General features: G+C 28.3%; 2 protein-coding genes across 6 annotated transcripts in view; one reads left to right on the top strand and one right to left on the bottom strand.

Moving 5' to 3' along the window:
- Positions 1–1,091: 1,091 nt before the first annotated feature.
- Positions 1,092–9,097, bottom strand: LOC129984516 (adenosine 3'-phospho 5'-phosphosulfate transporter 1-like). The gene is made up of 3 exons (XM_056094410.1): positions 8,828–9,097; positions 7,403–7,546; positions 1,092–5,619 (listed from the first exon to the last, which is right to left on the bottom strand). The coding sequence occupies exons 2-3, from the start codon at positions 7,530–7,532 to the stop codon at positions 4,535–4,537; spliced, it is 1,215 nt and encodes a 404-aa protein (XP_055950385.1). The 5' UTR covers positions 7,533–7,546; positions 8,828–9,097; the 3' UTR covers positions 1,092–4,534.
- A 14,673-nt stretch (positions 9,098–23,770) lies between these two features.
- LOC129985310 (ubiquitin carboxyl-terminal hydrolase 34-like) overlaps positions 23,771–24,393 on the top strand; it is a 68,597-nt gene continuing 67,974 nt past the window's right edge. For all 5 annotated transcript variants that reach the window (XM_056095295.1, XM_056095294.1, XM_056095293.1 and 2 more), the window contains exon 1: positions 23,771–23,986. In XM_056095295.1, the coding sequence (XP_055951270.1) occupies positions 23,944–23,986 (43 nt within the window). In that variant the 5' untranslated portion in view covers positions 23,771–23,943. The remainder of the gene's footprint in view (positions 23,987–24,393) is intronic.

Here is a 24,393-nt window from a genome sequence, read left to right as displayed (position 1 = left end):
TCAAAAAGTATCCCTTTTTTAATAATATGTATAGACATACTTGCACAAAAATAGAAGTTAGTAATCACAGCTATCAGTAAAACAATTATAAAAGTAACTTCATCCATTTACTTTTAAAATCATGACTCAAAATATAAATCAACGGTTCACTATTAATAAGGCATTATTTGCTAAAATAAGTCAAATGCCCATTGTACAAAAGCATTCATAAGGCAACATTTAGGAGTTGCTATAGGAAGATTAATTTAATACTAGCAGTCTTTGTCGATTAACTGACTTGCCAGGAATATTGGTTGACTTTAATCTGAATTAAATTTCTAATACATAACTAAATGTTTAAGATTTTTTTCAAAAAAGTAATTTTAGGATCAAACAGTGATTAACATTAAATTATAGTATTTCAATAACCTTGGACCTATTCCAGTAATTGTGTATATAAACATTCCTTATGGAGTATGAAGTCCAGTGACAGCATCGTGTTATTAAAATCATTTTTTGAATAATCTAACTTTTTAACTCTACATTACATTTCACAACAAATGCACTTCCTTCTTTATCCACCATGGGCAGATACCACAATGACATCTTCTTTTGGCTTTCATCAATGGAAGAAAATTATTCAATTAAATATTTAATAAACAATTCAAACGGTTTAATTTTTTTTCCAAAAATAAAATGTTAAATTGACCAAAATTACGCAAAAAATAAATTTCAAAAAATAATTGCATAACGTGGTATGATAAAAAAAAAATGTATTTTAAAACAGTGCAAAAATTATTATTGAAGGTTATCATGGAAAATGTCAAAATTACGCCTAATTTTCAATTTCAAAAAAGCCACTCAAAGATGCATATTCCTACTCTCCAAAGTTTGTGTCAAATTTGATGGCTCTAAATCAAACGGTTTGGCCTGAAGAATATCACAAAAACACAAATATTCATTCATTCTTCCCAATTAATAATAGTGATACCTTTTAAAACCAAAGTAAAACTTTATTAATCTATAAAAATAGTAAGTGGTTCTATATCAGATAAAATCAACATAGTCATTTTCTTTCATTAAACCTTTTAAAAACTGACAAAAATCATAATGGAACTGTAAATAATATACATAGAAAATAAAATTTGGTAGTTTGAAATCCTAATATAATAAGTACCTTGTTAATATAATATTCACATAATATGCAGCATCGCAATAAAAATGAATTTACTACTAAACTTTTAATAGACAATTTATGCATGATACCATTTATTAAACATACACTGAAATGTCAGATAAATGAAACAACTCTATATATTTTACTGAAAAGACTCAAGACTTCCAATATATATACAATCCAATATTTGGAACTTTGAGGAAAAATGTAAAATTGATTGAAGGGCAAACTAAAATAGAATGGATCATTTTATTAAAGCAAATTCTGTAAACTTAAAATATTATCAATTTATATTTTCTGGACATTTATAAAATTAACCCAAGAGAAACAATTCAATACTAAATGCATCTCAAAATTTATAACTATAAGTCTTTTTATTAATATTTGAAACAATTAAAAAATAATTATAAAAAAGGGTTTTGAAAATAATTCTAACAAATATTTTTATATAATAAAAAAAAACATGAAAAAAAAATATCCATTGAACAGGATTTAAGACAAATTCCTAATGGACAAATCTGTGATTTCAAATAATTTTTCAATTTTATGTAACTTTAATTAATTTGTGAAGAAGTTATAGGCAGAATTAAGCAAGAAAATTTAATATTAATACTGAATTTTCATTATAAATATCTAAAACTTTCAATTTTATCAATAAAATTCAAAACATTTAACTTTCAAAAATCATCCAATTTGCTATATGTTTTTGAATACTCTTTTACAAACTCTCTAGAAGATATTTAGCAAGAACATTTAGAAATATTTCCAAATATTTCTGCTGGGAAAAAAATACTGAATAATTCTAATAATTTCACCAAATAAAAATTTGAGATGTAAAATTAATATTAAATTTTAAAAAATAATGAGTTGTTATCATGAACTCTGAAATGTAATGTTTCGTCAGATATGAACATTTAGTTCAACAATTAATTTTTTTGTTAAAAAAAAAAAAAAAAAAATCACATTTTTTTTTTCTTTATAAGATTATTTTTACATAAATTCCTCTCCCCTTTTTCTTCCATTTTATGTGAGCAACTAACTTCAAATGGAACACATTTAATTATTTTGAATTAAAAATGTTGTTACCTTAAGAAGAATTGGGACTCAAATTCTGAAATTGAGAATTTAAGACTTTGAGGGAAAATTGGACTTTGGGATTCAAGACTTAGTCTCAAAAGTCATGAATTTCTGTCTAACATATATTCATTCTGTTCAATAGAAAAAAAAAATTCAAAATGAATTATTTTTTAAATAATAATATACCCATCACATTCATTCTTGAAGATCTTATATAGACTGTTTCCCCAAGTGTTTCCTGTTATTTCATTGTGAATAACAGCACGCATATTTACAGTGAAAATAAAAACAAACTTAACTACATTGAAAAACACATCTTTAACTTAAATTTTTAAAAAATAATAATAATCAATTACAAATTAACAATTTGAGACGCGTTGCTAAAAGCATATCTTTGCAATCTTTAAAAATATGCTGGGTAAAGTGACTATGCATATCATTCTAATGCAGTTAAAAATAATTTATATTTAAATAAAACTTTAAATATTGGTAAATTATGCATTATGAAATGAAATGAAATGCTAACGTTCAATTATCTGCAAATGGAACGTTTACTTTACAGATTATATGCAGTTTTCCATGGTTAAAAACTTCAATCGCAAATAAAAAAAATATTTTAACTCAAAATAAACAAAATCATCATTAATTTTATTTAAAGCAAGCCAACAAATTAATTACTGAAATCTACTGTTATTTATTAAATCATAATTGTATCAACAACAATAATAGTATAAGTATTTTTAATGCATTGGCTCAACAGGTTTAACTGCAGTATTATACAACCCTACTTTCATTGGTTCAAGGGCATGTTTTAAATTTAACAATTCTGGAAGAATTATATTTGTATATTCAAACTGCCTATATCAAATTAGTGCAATCCTTCTACATAATAATTCAATTGTATCTATAAGCCCCCTTACAATAAATAAAAATTGCTCAGAAGGATTTTCATGTCGATTCTATGCTATTTCTGTCCCTTTCAGATTATCTCTGGTTGCCATGCCACCCAATTCTGCAAATAATCAGGAGTTAATCTATTTAAAGTTGTATACTATTAACACTATTTTAGACTTTTTACAAGCCAAGAGAAACAGCAATTGGGGTAGGGGAGTAAATTGTGAGAAATCATTTTTATTAACTATCACTTACACAAAATCTGACAGGACTAAAAAAAAATATTGCAAATGATGAAAAGTTAAAGACAGGAGCATAAATGTGAAGTAATACAGTATTTGTTTAATTTGAAGGAAGTCTTGCTACAGCCCAAATCATACATGACATCATTCGCTGATGATAAGATCACTTTAAAGTTCTATTTATTGCTAAACTGAGCTATTACTGATCATGAATATAATCAAATATTTCCAAAAAATGATCAAAATAATAAAATTAAAAGCAACATCCTAAAATTTTTATAATTTTACCTAATTTTCTTAATTAACATGACTATAATATATTCATTAGTGCATAATTATAATAAACAATATTTCTTTCAAATATTTTCAAAATTTCTTAATATTTTTTTTTTTTCAAAAAACTTTAAATACTAGAATAAACACCAGTTACACAATCCAACTAGTTAATAGGAGAAAAAAATAATACACATCTTATTTTGACATCTGTTTTGAATTTAATTATGAAAAATATAATACCACAAATAAATTGAACAAATTTTTATTTAATAAAATTTGGCAATGAAAGAAAAATAAAAGATTTAGTTTGATTTCAGTTTATTAATTAAAAAACGTAAATACTTTAATTATAATTTTTGATAAAAAAATTTTCTTGTCTAAAAATTAAAAATGCAATAAGCAAACAATTCCCTATAATAATTATTAACTTATTCAAATTTAATTTTAAAAATGGCAAAGACAATGATGGAAATATGAATCACTGTACAATGTAGAGTTAATATAAGCATTTAATTTAGTACCGATATATCAGATTTGAAATTCTTTTAAATAAAATATTAATTCAAAATTTTCATAATTGAGAAGTTGATATAAAAAAATTTCACCTTTTAAAATATCAGAAAACTTAACTTAGCTCATCAAAATACAAAAAATAAAGCAACAATAAAGGCATTTACAAAACAAGAAAGAAAAAGAAAAGTAAATGAACACAAGATCTTAAAAATGCATAAATAATTCTTAAAAGCAGCACTCACGCGGTAAGGGCAAAAAATGCACTGACACAAACAGCAACAGATGATATAAAATATATCAAAAGCTTCAACAATTTTTAAAATTCTAAAAAACAATTTTCAATGGCAGATCTAGAATAAATAAATAAATAGCAAGGTCACACTTTTTGATTATTTTCCACTATAGGTTTCGATGATACATGCTTTGTTCTGTGATTGAGATATATTCGTAAAAATACAGTCGAAAATACTATTAGCACACCAAAAATTCTATTTAAAGTCAAAGTGTGCTGATAAATTAGACATGATAACAAAATAGCAAGAATTTGTCTTATAGTCATCATTATAACAAAGGCAACAGCTCCAAATTCTGATATGGTGTAAAAAATAAAAAGCTGGCCAACAGCAGAGCAGATTGATAACAATATACAATCCCATAAAAAATTTGAAAATTTCATTAAAAACATAAAGGATGAAACAAATCCACCCTGTTGTAACAAAGATATTGATGTAAATATACAAGAAAAGAAATTTACACCACACATCATTTGTACAGAAGACATATGATATTGCTTGAACAATGCACTCTGCCAGTTAGATGTGAAACTATCACTAATAATATAAGCAATAAGAATTGTGACGCCTGAAACTGTAGTGGTAGTTGCAATATCACTGGATTTCTTTCCCGACAGTAAAAATAGAGCAGTTCCGATAGAAATTGCCACAGCAGTTGCATATTCATGATATTTATAAGTTTTTCTTGATATTATTTTGCCCATTATCATAACAGGAATAATTTTAGAAGCTTTGGCAAGCACTTGAGTTGGAAAGCTGACATATTTTAAAGCTTCATATTGAAACCAGCTACTCATAATGTTTGAAAATGAACAATAAGAATATTTGTAAATAGGAGCTACATGCTTTGGTTGTTTTGACAATGAAACATAAGTACCTGCAAAGACAAAGGCTAGTACACGGTTCACAAACACTAAAAATTGAGAATCAACAAACTTTCCAACTTCGCCACTTGAATTATGGTAATTTTGAGTCATTATTTTCTCTTGCAATAATCCCCAAATCAAATACGATATTTGAAGTCCACCAAAGCAGATCAGAATAGTAAATACTTTTCGTTTAGTGGACGCTTTTGGCTTTGCAGGATGTGCATTTCCAATAATTTCAGGAAGTCTTATATCTTCCTCTCCGTGAACAAAGAGTTTCACATATTTGAAAATGCAAGTATCTAAAAAGAAAAAAAATAATAATAATATATTTTAAAAAGGTATTTAAAATTGAAATACTTTAAAATAAATCTGGATATTTACAGCCATTATTAAATAAAACACAAAATAAAAAATACTTAAGAAGTCAAAACATTTTTTAAACTTTATTTGTTTGTATCATTTTTTCAAAACTTTTGTAATTAATTCCTGTTTTAATCTATTGTTTTATTTTCAAATGAGAGAAAAATGTTATGCTAACCATTAGAAAAACATTAAATTTTTTTGTATGAACAGTTTTCTGACAGTGTGAAAAAATAATCATTTTTACAAATTATTTCATTCACACACAGAAAAAAAAGTTTAGAAAACCCAAAATTACAGCTTTTTTCATTCAATTAAGTTATTTCCAGTTTTAATTTTTCAAGTAATTTGAAGATCTAGAGTCAGACATGATTATTAAACACAACATATTTTTCATACACTAAGAAATTTCTACACACAATTTTGTTAAAAGTCATCAACTTGGATTTTTAATTTATGATAGAAATAAATTATACCACTGTAAAACATTTCTCATTTGTTTTATAAATTATTTAAACTAAGAATAAAAAAGCCTGTCACAAAATGAAATGTATTGTAAATAAAAATTTGTGAAACAAGAAATTATTAATTTGATTTTATAGTCAACATTTTTTTTTTTTTTTTTTTTTTTTTTTTTGTATATAGAAAAAAATATGTAATAGAGACACTGAAAAAAATTAATTTAAAATTATATTGATTCATTTTTAAGAAATGTATTTCAGATATATTTCCTTTATACAATTCTAATTTTATTTGAGAAGAAAAGGCATTTTACTTTCACAAATGCATTAAAAAACTTTGACTTATTCCTACTTTTAGTGAAAATCAAAATGTACATAAAGTATTAAATTCACTACAAGTTCTTAGTACAAGTTGTTCATTAATAGAATATTGAGAATGCCCCAATGTTTATTATTGAGAAAAAAAATAGTTAATTCTAAAAATATTTTAAGATTATGGAAATAATTTTTTTAAACATACCTCTAAAACCTGCAAAAATGAAAAATAACAAACATAAATACATTAATCTCAGTAGAATATTTTCAATAATCAACCAATACTACTACTAATAATAAAACAACAAACATTTGAAAATTAAAGACAAAAAGATTCTAGGCAGTTCTTGAACTTTGCCAAAATATATAAATCATTCATGATCTTTATACGATTATAATTAATAACAAATAGTTTCTTAAATAAGCAAAATACTAAAACTAAATTAGAATAGTTTATGGTTATGGAATGAGGTAAAAGTATCTTATAAAAAATCTCATGTACAATCAAAATACAATCTCAAACAACAAAATTGGTTGCATGATTTTGTAATTCCTTTATAATATATTCATATGAAAATGCATCCGAAAGTTATTTCTAGCAAAAATTGCTTGCATCATTACTAAAAGCTGCATTATAGATATTTTTTAACATGTTAAGAAAACTAAATATGTAGAGATAAAAAGTTTAATAACTTATTTTAATCCCAAATTTCACATAATAATAACTTATAAAAGACACATATTTAAAATAACAATACCACCACCCATAAGCAAAAAAATAAAAAATATATATTATAAAAAAGACTGAATAGATAGAAAAATGGCTGAAAGATAAAGAAGATATTATAAAAAAAAGTAAAGTTATTGGTCTAATATTAAAATAAAGTACTACTCTGATATCATACATTTAAAATACACAGAAGCCAATTAGAATTTAATTACATACCAGGAGTATCAAGGGTCTTTTTATTTTTAAAATAACGAACAAGTAATGCACCAGGGATGGCTACTGTTGCATAGCCAAGCAAATTCACAAGCAGTCTGAAAAACCATGAATCCATCCATCCTATCAACATGTTTTGCTAAAAGGCTGGTAAGAGAAATATGTTATTACAAAAAAATTAATGCATATGAAGAACAGCTGATTATATATATATATATATATATATGCTTCCAAAAATAATATAATTGTTTTCAAAAATTTATTAAAAAATACAGATATACTGTACTTTAAAAATACATTGGAAAATATAAAAAAATGAATAAAATCAAATGAAAAATACCATACAATTTCATATTAGATGTGCATATGTGCAATGAAATACAAATTTAGTTACTTTTATTTTTTGGAAGTATACATATTTAATGAAAAATTTCTATTTTGTCTCAAAATTGATAAGTGATCTGTTAAATGCAATTCCTATATAAAAAAATAGTACATTTCCAGAAATATTCAAAATTTAATGCAAATAAAGCAATAATGTCACCAGCTAAATGTTGCAAGCCATTAACTAACATCTGGACATTATGTGTTTCATGAGAGATTTCAAAAATTAGCGATAAATGGTTGCTTATTTCAACAATCAATTATTATACATCACCATTTTAATTTTTCATCATGAAACAATCAGTATGCCCAATTAAGCAGAAATAACAGAGCTTTCAAATACTTTCTAGGTGCATTTATAGTCAGAACACCTACTAACAGGTTAAAACGATTACCAGGAATATCCACATTAAATAAATAATTTCAGTGATATATCAAAAAAAAAACAAATGGTGCAAAAAAGAAAATTAGTAATCTTAAAAAAGAAAGATTTGAAAAATTCATATAAATCTATTCACAAGGCTGATGTTTTAAGCAGCAAAACCTGCAAAATACAAAGGAAGCCAAGATTTTTTGGTTTTGGATATGTATAAAGCATTTTACTTAATTATTAATAGTTTATTTATTTTATGGTAAAAAGTTGAAAAAAAATCGCTTTAAGTGCACAGCCAAAACAAGACTAAAAAGGAATGAATTTAAAAATTGGATCTTTATTTGCAAATAATATTTTGTGAGTTAATCGTTTTAATAAAGTTTGGATTTACATCTTCGTTTTATAAACAAACATGTGTTGGATGACATCATAAACTTGGCTAGGAATGATATATTTCGTAATCTTCCCAGAAGCTACACACATATTTAAATACTCATTCAAGTCATTCATTTAATCAAAATAATTTTCAACATATTTTGAAACATTGTACAGAATGACATAGCATGATTACATTTATTGTCTAAAACATAGGCAAACAAAATTAGAATTAAAAAAAATTTTAATTTCATAAAATAAAGTTATTTGCGTTTTGGATTTTTCGATATACTAACCTGAACACAAGTATTAGTAATATATTTTAAGATAATCGAACTACATCTCTTGCTTGCTTCCCTGCATTTCGCAGCAATATATTTGAAAGAATTTCAAAGTTAAACAGACTACTACATCAGAAATAATGACGATAACAGAAAGAGATTTGAAAAAAAAAAAAAATGCAACGATAATTCCTCGATTTAAAGACAGGTGAGTAATTTTTCATCCATATAATCTCCCGCACTAAATCATCTGTCACATTGCCGGGCCACACCATGTAACTCTACAAACACCGAAAATCCTTGTTCATGCGCATACCATTCACGCATCGCAAACACTATGGACGAGTCTATTTTCTCTTAGTAGGTGTGTCATTTTATGTACGCTAAATTTCTGTCACACCAGAGCCACACAAGCTGTAAGAGTATTTTCTATTTTAAAAGAAATGTAAAGAAACTGGATCATATAGAAAAATAAAACAAATAAAATTACTCTTTGCTATCAGTTCGACACAAGATCAAAGATCAAAGTAACCCATAAGATCAATATTTTATTAATAAGAGAATTAATATAATAATAATAAGATTTTAGGAAGTTCATTCATAAAAATGTTCCAACCAATTCCGATAAAATAACTTTCGAACCTCTGCATGGCTTATAAATAAGTGTTATTTCTAACCTTATGCAGCTGGTCAATACAGTACAGTCGTCAAGGTGCTGACTTCGGATGCATAGGGTAAGGGTTCGGTCTTCGGTGACCTTTTTAAATTTCAAAATTATTTTAATTAAATGAATGATCTACTAATAGTTTTAATTTATGCTACTCATTTTTTATACAAAGATACCATCTAATATTAATATACCATCAAGTATTAGATGCTATTTAATACTTGAATTAAATTATTTTTAAACAGTGAGATTATTATAAATATAATTTTAATAATGATAAATAATTTAAAATACCATTACCATTTGAAAATTTTAAAAAAATTTGATTTTTGGCTTTTAAGAGTAACAAATCATTTGTCTGTACCTACGAAACCATGTTTCTCTCGGGAGATCATTCTCATTAGATACCAGGAAATAATTTATTGAATGCATAAATGTTTCTAACTTTGATAATTGAAAGAAAGTAGTAAGCGGATGTTAAGCTATTGATGCGCCGGTAGATGACCTAAATGTGACAGTTCCCATTCGAACGAAGAGTAGAGAAATAAAGCTTTTTCATAAGCAGAAACGTGCAGATGACGTACATATACTAATATAAAAAAACAATGTGAGCGAGAATACAAAAGAGGAATTGTTATCAGAACACATTAGTAGAAGCATTTAATAATAATAATAATAAAGTCCAAAAGAGTATAACACGTAACTATATTTCGAAATTTATTTTTCAGTCATACAATTCCTATTCTCCTAAAAATTCTGAGCAAACGTATCAGCTCTTTTTGAGTTTTTCTGTTATTAGACTGTCGCATATCATCCTTCACATAATTTAACATATTGTTACGAAATTCCCGGGTTCGTTTGGATAGTGGAAGTGATATGGTGTAGAGAACGCTCAATCAGCAGGCGGCAGTAGAAAAAAAACAACGACGTTTATTTACACGAAGACAGGACAGCACAAAGACGACGAGTACACAGACGACAACTATGTACAGCAGAGACGAACACAGTAGACGACAGTAGCACACTTCAGTAGACAGCAGCACACGAAGCGGATAGACAGAATCCAGCAGGAGAGGGGTTCCTGGGAGCTTCGCTCTACTGTCTCTCCAACGGCTGAACTTCTCGCTTTAACTACCGACTCGCTAATTCTCACACGACTTCATTTATATTACCTTTAGCAACTTCGATGATAGGCTTGTCGGGGCTCCCATCCTTGGAGAAGGACTATCCCCTTATTGATGTGACTGATACAGCTTTACTTTTATTATATTGCCATGACTTTTATACCTTTCACAGCTTGAGAGGGCCTGTCCTTTATAGTTGCGGGGGGGGGGGCGGGTCTAGAATCTTCCAGACCAATCAGGACGTCTCTGGGTGTATCTCGGTTCCTACTGGATGGATCGTCAAACTTCTCGAACTTTCCAGTATGATTCATTTTGTCACCAAAGTCGCCAAATTCATCGACAAGTTAGTCGACAAGCTCTGAATTCATTGACACTCAGCACGCACAGGACAGATCGTACATCCTGTCTTTCTTACGATGACACGAGTCGTACTGGGAGGCAAAATTACAGGTTTGTAGCAATATATAGATAACATATATGAAATCTCTGTTTTGTAACGAGTAATATATTAATTAAAATCATCTATAAATTGATAATTTAAATTGATTAATTTTGATAAAAAAGAAAAATATTCACATTCATAATTATTTTTTGGTTTATAAATTAAATTATAATTCAACTGTTCAGGAGTTAAATATTTATTTTTCCATAAGAAATGAGTAACGTAATAATTAACTATGTACCCATTATAAATTGTTAAATCTCTAATCATGATTTCATTATAATCATTAATCCCTATTTATAAATCATTAATTTAATTAGAAAATTTAATTTAAAAAGCCTCGAGGATCGAATCCTGAGATCACATATACGAAGCCGATGTCTTAACTATTGCACTGAATGTGCTCAATAATGGCAACATTTCTTTGTATATAAGCCATGTAAAATGTTTGAAGGATATTTTCTCGAAATTTGCTCGCTACTTCGTTCAATATTTTTATGAATTAATAGCCTAAAGGCTATTCATAATAACTGACTATTGTTAAACTAAATCTTATTCTGAACTCAATTTTCTAACCCATGCATTCCGCTTCTAAGACAATACTCTTTTATTAAAACCCTAAGACAGGAAAAAGAATAATACTTATTTTGTTCTAGTCACTACTGATCCTTGTTAATGTGATAAATATGTATTAAAAAAGAATGTCTATCAATATCGATAGATTTCATCCATTTTTCAGTCTAATAGAAGACATTTGCAAAAATTCAAATAAAACATTTATAAATTAATGTATACATTGTATTTTATAATAGCATAAAACTTATTAAATTATCTTTTGATGCTAGAGTATAATTCATATAGCATAGCCGAATGTGGGGATGGCGAAAGACAGAAATTATTTTTGTGACAATAATACGAGGCATATACGAAAAGTAAGTAGTTTTGAAAAAAAAAAAAAAAAAAAAAAAACGTTTCACAAGCCAGTTTTATTTTTACATGAAAAGACATACCCTAAACTATTTTTCTACATAGTTTCCATCAATGTTCAAACACTTGTCGTAGTGTGTTACTAGCTTTTCTATACCTTCTTCTTTTCGATACTAAAGCGCTTACCGTCTAGCTCGCACTGCATGTGCAGGAACAAGTGGTAGCCGGACGGCCCCATGTCTGGGGTGTACTTAGGGTGATCGAACTGCTCCCAACTAAACTACCGAATCTTCGTTTGAGTGTCGCCAGCTGTATGCAACCGAGCATTGTCATGGAGCAACACAATTCCTTTACCCAGCATTCCTCTCAGTTTGTTTTGAATTGTACACCTTAGTTTTCTTACAGTCTCACAATATCGTGCAGCGTTGACCGTTTCATCTCTGGGAAGAAGTTTAATAAGCAAAACCATTTTCATATCTTAGAACGCAGTGCACGTGTTGTGTGTGTGTGTGTGTGTGTGTGTGTGTGTGTGTGTGTGTGTGTGTGTGTGTGTGTGTGTGTGTGTGTGTGTGTGTGTGTGTGTGTGTGTGTGTGTGTGTGTGTGTGCTGACATTGTTGTTTTGACCTTTTGTTTTTTCGGAGATTGAGTGAGTCTCCACTCCATTGACCGTTATTTCAATTCTGGTGTGACATGACAAACCCACGCTTCATTATCTGGCACAGTTTGATTTAAAAAGTCCTCTCCCTCTTCACTGTGTGAGAAATGTCAAAGCACTGCCAAGTCGCTTGGTTTTGTGAACATCAGTGAGCCTTCTTAGAACCCTTCGGGAACACACCTTGTGATAAATAACCTAAACGGTCTGTAACAATTTTGTGCATAACAATACATGAAATTTGCAGAAATTCATCTGAGAGCGTCATTATTATGAAATATTTATTATTATGAATTTTTTCATCAATTTCATTAAACATTCTTATCTACTTTCTCACCATTCCATCACTCATCGTATCTTCATTGTAAATATCTTTGAATATATATTTCAACCGGTTTCACATTCTTTGCTTTCAAAAATCGAATTACAGCGTGAATCTCACAGTCGGTGGGATCAGTAATTATCTTAAACATTTTAAATGTGTACAGTAAACTGAAAACACAACGTAAAGCAAACAAAATGGTGTCAGTTGAAACCCAGTGAAGACTTGTGTGCATGTGCGGAACGCCGACGGCAGCGCTGTGGTGGCGGTACAACGAAACAACACTTAATTTCTGAACACGCCTTGTAATTGAGACTTGTATATATAATTCACTTATTCGTGGTGTATTTTCTGGGGTGTGGGTTATTTATCTCGAAAGCTAGTTTCACCATGTACTCCAGATAAATTATAAATCATATAATGTAAAAAAAAAAAAATCATTAAAATGTGCAACCACGTTTTTGAATAACAATTCTCATAAACTTTTCATCTCGAGTCCCCATGTGCTTTAGACAACTATTTATGTGATTGCATGTATTCATTAGTATATTAGTTTTTGAAATTGGATTTTATTTTTCTTGATAAAAAATATTTAGATAAAATTATTATTTGAAGTAATCTGGATGTTATATAAGAAAGATTACTCTATTAATACAAAATGTTATTAATAATATCATCATATCTTGAAGTGACACTCAGAATATAGGATAACATCATGGAGATATCATACAATATCTTGCGCTAATAGGGTCATATCACCTGCCCCACAAAATTGTGAATTTTATGATACTGGAACTGCCGGGATACGAGCAAAATGACAATTCGGAATCATGGAACATTATAGGGTTGAAAATAAACTAAAGCAGACGAAAAATGTAATGCGAATACAAGAACTGAAAAGCAATTTCTAAATGTGAAAGAACATTTTAATCAGGAGATATATAATAGCAAATCTCCACACACTTCACAGTTGATTACGTTAACAAAAAAGTACAATTGCAAATGAATCTGTACGAAATTTGAACATAAGTTTCCATATAAATTTGATATCTACAAATTATGCATGAGATCCCAAATATTACAAAACATTCCTGCCTTTTTTCGGATCTCACCAGCAGCTACGGAGATTAAGTGGCAATGCCATCCACTGATTCAACAGAGAGATTCATATACTTTTGCTTTCGTTGGTTCTGAAAATATGAATCTAGGCATTATAGGTCCAGCCATCTAGTAGGAAAGCGAAATAGATCATCACAACTGATCTAGTGCTGTCCAAATGTAACTTTAACTTTTTCTAGACATCACTTATTAATGCGTATTTACTCATAATGCTAGAACAAAGCAAAGCGATTTAGAAACAGCGGAACATGTTCATATTTTGAAACCTCTGGCAACATTTTCATTAGAAATTTCAAATATTTTCTGCCGTTAAATCAAAAAGGCATGGGATAAATTTTATGAGATGGTCCCGATCATTGCCGAACAGTTACAGCAGAAAATATTCTTGGACTACACGCATGCAATCTAGCTTGTACGAAATGTTACCAAACATTTTCAACTTTAAATTATTTTATAATTCCAATTGTCTTTAAGCTTCCTAAACCTGCCTCAACTATATCGCAATGGTGCTTAAATCTCCTATGCATGTAAATAATCGATACAGCAGTTCTATTTTGCTTTACTATTATTACAAACAATTTTTAATAGTATTAAAATTCATGTTTAAAATGTAATATAATCGCTGATGAATTCATGTCGTTTCATGCAAGAAAGTCGAAAAGCGAATTACAAAGATATTTATAATTTCGAAGAGCGGTAACAGAATTTTCAAAATGGAAAAAACATTCTTCAATTTCCGAATACAGAATGATTCTGTCCTTCGACAAAAGCAATTGAAAGTGTAGGATATGAATGTATGAGAAAATGAAAGATCGATTAACTCATATATATAAACAATTTATATATATAAATATAATATAAAATATAAAAACAATTTATCGCAGGCATTCACAACGAGTTCAAAGCGAATTTAATTTAAGCAATGAGCTACTAAAATTACTGTTTATCTTCGAGGATAAATTACTGCTTAAGTAATCGCCAAATGGTAAAATTTCATTATTAACATTTTTTTTATTAAACTTTAGGAATAAAATCCTAAAAATTAATACCTATAATACAAAACTATATCTAGAGCTATGCATCCATGTTAGACAAAAGGATTTTGCTTCTACTGATAAAATATCAAATGTCATCACTGAACATAAAATTGGAAGAATTCTTAAATAATTTATAAAACTGAATAGCCTACAATTTTTCATTGTTTTCTCTTTCTTCTGTAATTTTATTTTATTTCCCTATTAATCACCTTAGGGACCAGCTGGTTCACCGAGGATATTGGTTATATTTAATTAAGTCGTTTAATTTCAGAACAAAAATACATTCTATTATTAGAAATAGGTTATATATTATATATATATATATATATATATATATATATATATATATATATATATATATATATATATATATATATATATATATATATATATATATATATATATATATATATATATATATATATATATATATATATATATATATTGTATATTTTTTTTAAAAAATTCAAGAAAAATTTGCACGACTATTAAATTTCCATCATTAAAAAAGACAATTTTTTTTTAGATTTTGAGGATGCATAAAATTTATTTTTATGCAGTAATATTTTCGGTAGTTATCATGAGGAAATGCCAAAAATTCAGCTTAAGTTTTAATTACTTACAATTATAATTGAAATTACAGAAAATCAATCCTAGATGCGAATTTTCCCTCTCTAAGTTATATATGTACGAACTTGGTAGTTTTATGTCAAATGGTGTGACCTGTAGAACGCCAACAAACACATATACAGGGTAATCAAGAAATAACAGAAGATGTTCGGAGCCTTGTAGCGTGTTATGTACTGAATGAAATTTGGCCACTATACACATTAAAGTATGCGGTTTTGATTTAGCAAGAAAAAAAAAATAGTTCCAAAAATCGCAGATAGGGGAAATCCTGGCGCTGCAAGCGCATAATGTGTGGAAAAAGAAAACAAAACTGCCAATTGAAACAGTAAATAGCAACATATCAAATGCCAATGAACGTTATAGCGTTTATTATAGCAACTTACAATTTGGCTCAAGGTGACCACCAACATGATGTTCCAATAATTGCATGCGGTACACGAGGTTTTCGACAGTGACTCGCATCATATTGCTATTCATTCATCTTTCATATAACATTATTTGATCTTTTAAAGTAGGAACATATCCTTGATGTACAAATTCTTTCAAGTGAACCAGAACTCCCCGCAATCAGAAATTAGATCAGTGTCATTAGTTAATGGGTCATCAAGATTCAGATCAGTGTCACCAGTTAATGGGTGTTATCTTACAAGTATAAAATTTCAAGATCTTACGCACTATCTTCTGCACCATCGAGAACGGGATATCTGTTTGGCGTGATATTGAACGTGCACTGCTGGTACCCTGCTTATTAGCTATCGCCTGATCCATAATGGCAACAAACAGTTGCCCACAAGCAATAATCCGTAGTAATAACAAGCACAGCACACAAAGCGGCCAGGCCGAATTCAGCAAGAAGAGGGAATCTTCATAGTTCCACTCTACGGTCTCTACAAACGCTTACAATTCCTCACTGTCTTCTCGGTTTATCTGTATCTAACTGTCGACTCACTACTACACGACTGGCTACTCCACACACGACTGGATGCTGCTTCTATAATAAACACCAGGATTCGGCACACAGCTCAATTCAGTAAACGCTTGAGCTCTACACAACGCTTACGCTTCTCTGGACTGATAGAACTATTCGCCGTTGACTCGCTATGCGATTCTAAAATTTCCAACGACTTTATGCACGATTCTGTACAAGACTGTCTTCGGCTTGAGAATGCAAGCCTTTTATAGTTATTCGAGCCGTACAGAGAAGGTTCAGGAATAATCAGATATATCTCAGTTCCTATTGGCTCTGTCGCCAAAATTCTGGATTCCAGTATTTTGTTGTCAAGTTACCAAATGGTCGCCAAATTGTTTCCAAGTCCTGAGATTACTGATTGGGCATCTGATCAGCATCCAACAGAGCTGATCGTAAAATGGTCTTTCCAAGATTGAACTAACCGTGCTGGGAAGCAACATTACCAATTTGTAAGAATATATGACCGTTAATGAAAATATAGAAAATTTAATGATTCGTATGCTGAAGGATCTAAAGTTGATGACAATAACGGGCGCTCCACGTGCATAATTAGAAATCAAAAGCTTTTGAACATACTATTATCAACTAAATTAGCGTTATTATATTTTTCAAACTAGTATCCGAGCAAGAGACTAAATTAAATATTATCTCTAGTCACTAGATTCACTGAAAGTTTCTTAGGTGAAATTGGATTCTGCGTTAATAATGTCTTCTTCTCCTGGGTCAAGATTCATGCTAATGTCCCAGACAATGAACAAGTCGACCACTTAACAAAAAATGTTCCTTTTCTTGTGCAAAATTAGTATCCCTGCACCCTATTCGTTCTTAAAATATAAAATTATAGAATTTATGCTTATCATTTGCAAAGCTATTGAATGATGGATTCGAAAATAGTGACTCGAAAAAGGATCTGTTTGGATCTGTTGACTCTAATTTGATAGTTACTAGTGAAAATGTCATATATATATTTATACAGACAATGGTCATTTTTCACCCAAGTATAACTTAACAAATTTGGCAATGTATCAAATTATAAATGCAGTTACGAGAAATGACTATTACGTTTTTTGCTACAGATTGGCGAAAACAAAACCGCATGGTGTGATATTTTAGTTATCGGTTATTTAGTTAATAAAAGTGACCGGTTGAAGTGAAAAAAATATTTAGGGCTTCCAGATGCAACTCCTTTATCTTTCTGAGCAAAGGATATTTGTTATAACCAGCGAGAGTGATCACCACGAAACCTTCTCAATTACTCTCTAAAAATATATATTATTAGTTATTAGTGCTCAGATTTTTATTTTCAGATAAATCCATTATTATAAAATAGAATTATGCTTATGATTTCAAAACTTTTCGATAGATTATTTAGATATTAATGATTTACTATGATATACAAATACTATGATATAAGTTAGAAAACCAAAAGTAAGCAGTTTTCATTTACTCTAAATATTTGACCATACAAAAATTACATCCAGGGGCATTATTCACCTAAATAGTTACTACAATAAAAGAAACGTAAATCTTATAAATTTACATTAGAAGATTATTTAAGATTCTGCGAGCTAAACGTATTCGTCTTATAATACCGTCTCAAAAATCATTTACATTAGCTTCATCAGGGATTTCGACATTTTCAATCCAAGCTAAAACCAACTTCAAATTTCAAAAAACTTAACTCATATGTAACTAGAACATGCAACTACTGAAACTATTGAAGGAAATGGAATAAAAAATCATAGTAATCAAGTAATCATTATTTTATTTTTAATGGGGTCAATTCATGTGACGTAAAAGTCACATGTCATGTACCTCTTGCGCATGGCATTTAAGTTTCATCCGCGCCGATCTCGTCGATCAGTCTGCCATTAACGTTCTCCGCCAAGTATGAAGCGGATTTTTTGTTTACATTTGAAGTTATAATTTTTGAGTCATTTTGTTTCCTCTTATTATGTGTTAACAGAGGAAATACTGGTGTGCTGATGGATGCATGCTTTAATGCGAAATACAAGAGTGACTGTCATGATAAAATGTTTTTTTATTTTCCTTTCAACAAACCTGACTTGGGTTGATAGCTTTGGTATAGATTTTTTCAAGCCTTCGAAGTCAATGATATGCTCCGATCATTTTGAAGAATTCCTTCAGTTTGTGTCCATTTATTAAATATAGCTGTTCCAGTAATTTGTTAGAAAAACTCTTCGAAGAAAAAGAAATCGGTAAGCGATTTGCCACCAAAAACAATCAAACAAAATCATGAGTGCATTTCTAATTTACTTCATTCACATTTGATGAAATTTCTGATAATTTTGAATATGCTTAGAAGGTTTTAAAATGTTTACATGAGTATTACATTGCATTTTTTTACAAAATCTTATCTAAATTTAATTAACGTAAGTAAACAAACTCCTATTGCAAAAATAACAACTGCTATAATGCTAAACTTAGGTAGAAGTGAATATTACTAGCTTTCTAATTACATTTGCAGATTTGTGATGGATTCAAAGTGAATGTATATCAAACATCTTTTCTATTGTTCAAAATGAAATGTCAATAGTTTATTGTATTTAAACTGAAATTCACTGTTATCATAATATCCTGTTATAACACTGTGCACCTCAGTGATTTCTGTGTTAATAAATAAAGGTCTTTTCATTGAAAATCAATTTCCATATCAACATTTATTATATAATTTTTATTCCCAACTTCATTGCTACATGCATGTTTCACTTTTTTTTTTTTTTTTTTTTCTATTTCTTTAACATATCAATTTTGAATTATAAAATTCTGTGAAAGCATAAAAGTGTTTCTTTCAACTCCTCTTTATATAATATTTAACTTCTCTCTCTCTCTCTATATGTATATATATCATGACCTTATTGTTGTTTATTAAATTTACTCTATTATATGTTTTTGTTTTATTTTATGATATTCATTCAATTTAATTTTTATCAATGTAACTTTAGCATTTAAAAAAATTTCATAAATGTTCTGCTTTAAAAGTATACTGTTCAACATTATGTTTTTATTAGTGATTAAAAACCCTATTTTTTAGTATCTAGGATGTTTCTGTTGAATAAAATGGATTTCATCATTAACATTGACATTCTTGTCATACTGTGTTTATATTATTTCTAAGTGTCTAGAAAAATAAATGTTGATAAATAGTAAATAGCTTTTTTTTTTTAGTTTTTTTGAATTAGTGAGTACATTGAAACATACATTGGATCATATATTTTATATATATCTCTCTCTCTTTCTATATATATATATATATATTTGTAATGTGTAAATAAAAATTATGAAAGTTTGATTTTGTTTGTTTTCCTTTAATGATTTCTACAAATTAAAATGAAATTATTTATTCATAAGTTGCATAGATTTAAAAAAAGGTATCCATACCTTTTATATTTCCTAATTTGAAATTGTAAACATAATTTATTCTATATAAATAATTTGAGTTTCATGTTCTTTCTTTTAAGCAAACTGAAAACATCAAATAACTAACTCTCAATATTTATAAAAGTAATTACATAAGAAAAAAAAATACAATAATTTCATTAGTAAGCTTTAAAATATTAACTTATCTAAGAGTAATAATTATTTTTAAAAAGAACTAACTGGGGGAACTATATTCATAAAATTCAACATTCAATACTATTTAAATAATATGTAAAAAAGAACATATGTAATTTTTCAAAAACACTGCCATAGTCATTTGTCAAAATGTATCCTTCGGATGAAAAAATGGGGGTGGGGGGATATGGGAAAGGAAAGAATAAAGCGGCACCAGACGAATTAAAAAGCGATGTTAGTTAATTTTGCATAAACAATAATTCTATTGAAAATATTAATTAAAATTTTAATATAAGAAATAAAAATATATAACTAAGAAAATTTGGAGAAAATAATTCAAAATAATATCTTTAAAAAAAATCAGAAGTTTTTAATAATTGATCGGCTTGCTTAATATTTACTAAACAATGTCAACAACAATGTAAACAGTGTCAACGTTATCGGCAGACATCACGACATGCGCAGAACGGTTGAAAATTGAACAGAAGCGGTTTGTTTGGTACCTGACACGTGACCGTGAATTGACCCCATTCTAATTCTTGGAAGCATTAATCTGAACACGAAAATTTTTTGATACTTTCACAATATATTTATGTTTAAATTCGCGAACTAAAACAATGAAAAGCATCATTGTAAAATAAATATTAAATATTTTTTTTAACTTTATTAAAATTAGAGAAAAATTATAACGAAACAGAATTTGCTTTTTTTAAAAGCTAATTTTCTAAGTTACAAAGAGATATAAATATAGTTTTTTGAAACAATATATTTGATAGTCAGTGAGGGGAAAAAAAAAAAATGTTAAAACTTTGATTAATTTGTAGTCGAAAATCTAATTAAAATTTTGAAAAGTTTTCTCTTTGTGGGAACTTAATTATCAAAAAGATTTTGTCCGCCGAATTTGGTAGTTATAGATCCAATGCAATATCCTCACACACGTTTTGAAAGATTTTTAATCACGCGTGAAGCGTGGGGCAATTTAAAAATGGTATGCAAGTCTATAAACATTATCACGCTAAAAACTTGTAGTCCAAAATGATAAGCTGAGCTCGTAGAAATTTCAATCAAAATATATGGATGCAAACAAGCCACTAATTCTTTAACTAATCCAGATAGTACACAATACACTTCAAAAGTATTTTCAGGGTTTTTTACAGCATTCTGAATATAGAGCAACTTCGTAAAAGATTTGTGCATCTTTGCAGACAGATTTTGTGTTAATGTTGTGCAGATAGATTTGGCTCGAAATCTAATAAATATCTACATTTCAAATGTTAAATGCATAATGTTTCTATGCATAAAATTTTATACATCTAGCTCACTTCATTTTGCAGTTATCTTTTTAGCTTACATTCGGAAGGCCGTACAGACAGACTTCACCTGAGTAGATTTCTCTCAAAATTCGACAGAAATTTATAAATTTTGAGTAAAGATCCTATACCAAATTTCATCCGTCTAGCTCAAAGTGTTTTTGAATTATCTTTGTCAGATACAGGCAAACATAAAACCAAAAAATGCATTTTTCGGATAAAGAGAGGTTTGAAATATGGAGTTTCGTCAAAATTTCAAGTTCGAATTTTTTTGATGATTACAATATTTTTAACAGTAAATTAAAAACAGTAAACAGCTTCCGATAAATAATAGCCTTTTAATGTCTATTTAAAAACTTTTTTTTTACCTAACTTCCATAATTTAATCTAATTATAATTACGAACGCCTCAACAAATAAATATTTTAATATTTATAAGCAAATTATAATTATGAATGAAATCGCTTCTTATTCTTTGACTTCATGGTTTATTTGAGACGAATTTTGTTCTCTGTGATAAATCTTTATTCATTTTATTTTTGAAAAAATATTTTGTATAAATAACTTGTTCACTCATAATTCATAATCAGGAAGTTCGACATCATCTTATAAAATTATTTCTTATTATAAAGTGGCTCATTTAGAAAAACATGGTTAAATATAGGGAAAACATCAGTGTATATTGAGTAAGCAGTACCATTTCTGACAAATAACCGAACAACAAGCCAGTACTAGTTTTGCTCGGTAAAGTGCTAAGCTAGTTATGAAATAAGAGTTTTTATAAGTCCATTTATAAATGGAACATAAAAAAGTCCCTAATATACTATCTAAAAGTAGTATGTTTAATAGATACGACCCTTGCTTATTCGAAAAATGTTTGGTGGGGTTGAAGAAGATGGAAGCCTCCCAGCTATTGCTTATATAGTTCATAAATAATTTTGACATCACATCGGATCAAATTTTTTTGATCGTTATATTAATATGCTATTATGTCAACAACTTTCATGCAAGGTTCGAAAAAAAATTATAAAGATATTAATGATATATTCAAATCTTTGATTTGAAGTTCACTAGCCTACCAAATGTCTAGTCATATATTCTTTAAACTTATTTCCTCCTTGTTGCGTTTCGAAGCTATATATCATACGTCATTGAAAGCATTATATTAGATCACAGCTAATTTTTGATAATGATCTTGTGAAGCCCAAAAATTAAATCTAAGGGTTCAAAATACCAATTTTTTACCAATACCAATATACCAATAAAATAAGAAATAAATTATATTCTGTCACCTATAAAATCCTAATATATATTCAAAGAAAAAAGGAAAAAGTTCGATTACAAATATTTTTGATTCTTTTTTTCGGGATTCGAATCGACCAGAGTAGTGATTGTTTATTTTAGTATCTAATATGGAGATAAATATAATTCCAGTATACTCTCTCTCAAAATTTATTAGTGTAATTTAATAGGCCTATTAGCTAAAAGATATTGCATTATAATTTGCTATATAATCTGAATGCTATACAATTTCATAAAGGCATAGTAGTAAAATTATGAAAAATCTTTTGTTGCATGGGTGGCTACTAAATATTTATTTGTATTTAATTATGTTAGCATCCTTTTATTTAATTTTAAAAAGTATTCTCTGATTTGGGGCGTGAAAGAATAATCTTGATGAGAAATCATTCAAGGAAATTAAAAGAAAAAAAAAATCGAAAACAGCCGTTATTCTTAGAATGCGTCATTAGTGTAATTTCATTGCAGAACAAAACCGAAACTCAAGGCAGTTTTTTTCACATTGGATTGTTAATATTCTTTTAATAATTAAATATTCATAAATAAAATATGTATAGAAATACTGTTTCATTCAAGTATACATAAAAACTAAACACTTATTTAGGCATAATGTAAATTTGAATCATTCGTAGCAAACGAATCCAAACAGACAGGAAAAAAGATGCGAAGAAACATAGATTAAAATCAGTTATAAAATTTGGAAACCCTTAGAAGGAGCTTGCTCACAATTTCTATGTAGCGATCATATAAATTAAAGTGCATTAGTTACTTTTTCTATTGATAAAGATTTATTGCTTACTGATATTACTTATCAATGCAATTAATATACTTTTTTCGGTGTTTCCAGTAAATCAAGTCAAAATGATCCGGAAAATATTTACGAATTTGCTCCGTGGCATCAACCGCGTGTTTAAAGCGGCATTATGGCGATGAACTCTGTCAGCATTTAAGTTTTGCGTGGACTTAATTTTTTTAAAGAAATTAGTCTGACAAGTTTTAAAAATTAACAACATTAATGTGAATACATTCCCCAATGTACGTTTGTTCACTTTGGAAATGTGTGATATTTGTTCAGACGTCATCGAACTCCTTCAGAGATGTATGATGTTTTCATATATTTTTTATAATTTAATTCACAAAATTTGTTTTTATACATTTGCGATCTGGAATTTAACGTTCTTTTAATACACAGTCTCTGAAAATCGTTCATATAGTGGGACTTGGCTGCATATTTTAGGATTTAAACATTGCTCACTTACTCTTTGCAATGACATGTTTATATTTCTAACGCATGTTTGTTTATATGAATTCTGATTAATATTCTATTTTATATGTGCACTGGGTGGTCTATATTCAAAATTTAATCCAAAATATATGGACTTTATAAATATTCTACCTGGTTTGATTTAATTAGTAATCATACTCAAATCAGCTGTTAGATATTTGTATATTTAGAATGCAAGAAGTATCAGTTATTTTACAAGTCAATTATTTTTATTGGATTGT

This window comes from Argiope bruennichi, chromosome 9, assembly GCF_947563725.1.
Source record: "Argiope bruennichi chromosome 9, qqArgBrue1.1, whole genome shotgun sequence".
Taxonomy (NCBI): domain Eukaryota; kingdom Metazoa; phylum Arthropoda; class Arachnida; order Araneae; family Araneidae; genus Argiope; species Argiope bruennichi.
This window is presented reverse-complemented; position numbering and strand designations above follow the sequence as displayed.

Bases quoted from the DNA above. Each gene is read 5' to 3' on its own strand.
- LOC129984516 (XM_056094410.1), bottom strand. From the start codon at position 7,532: ATGTTGATAGGATGGATGGATTCATGGTTTTTCAGACTGCTTGTGAAT. The intron at 5,620-7,402 runs GTATGTAATTAA...TTTTCTTTTTAG, and splicing joins AAAGACCCTTGATACTCCTG to ATACTTGCATTTTCAAATAT.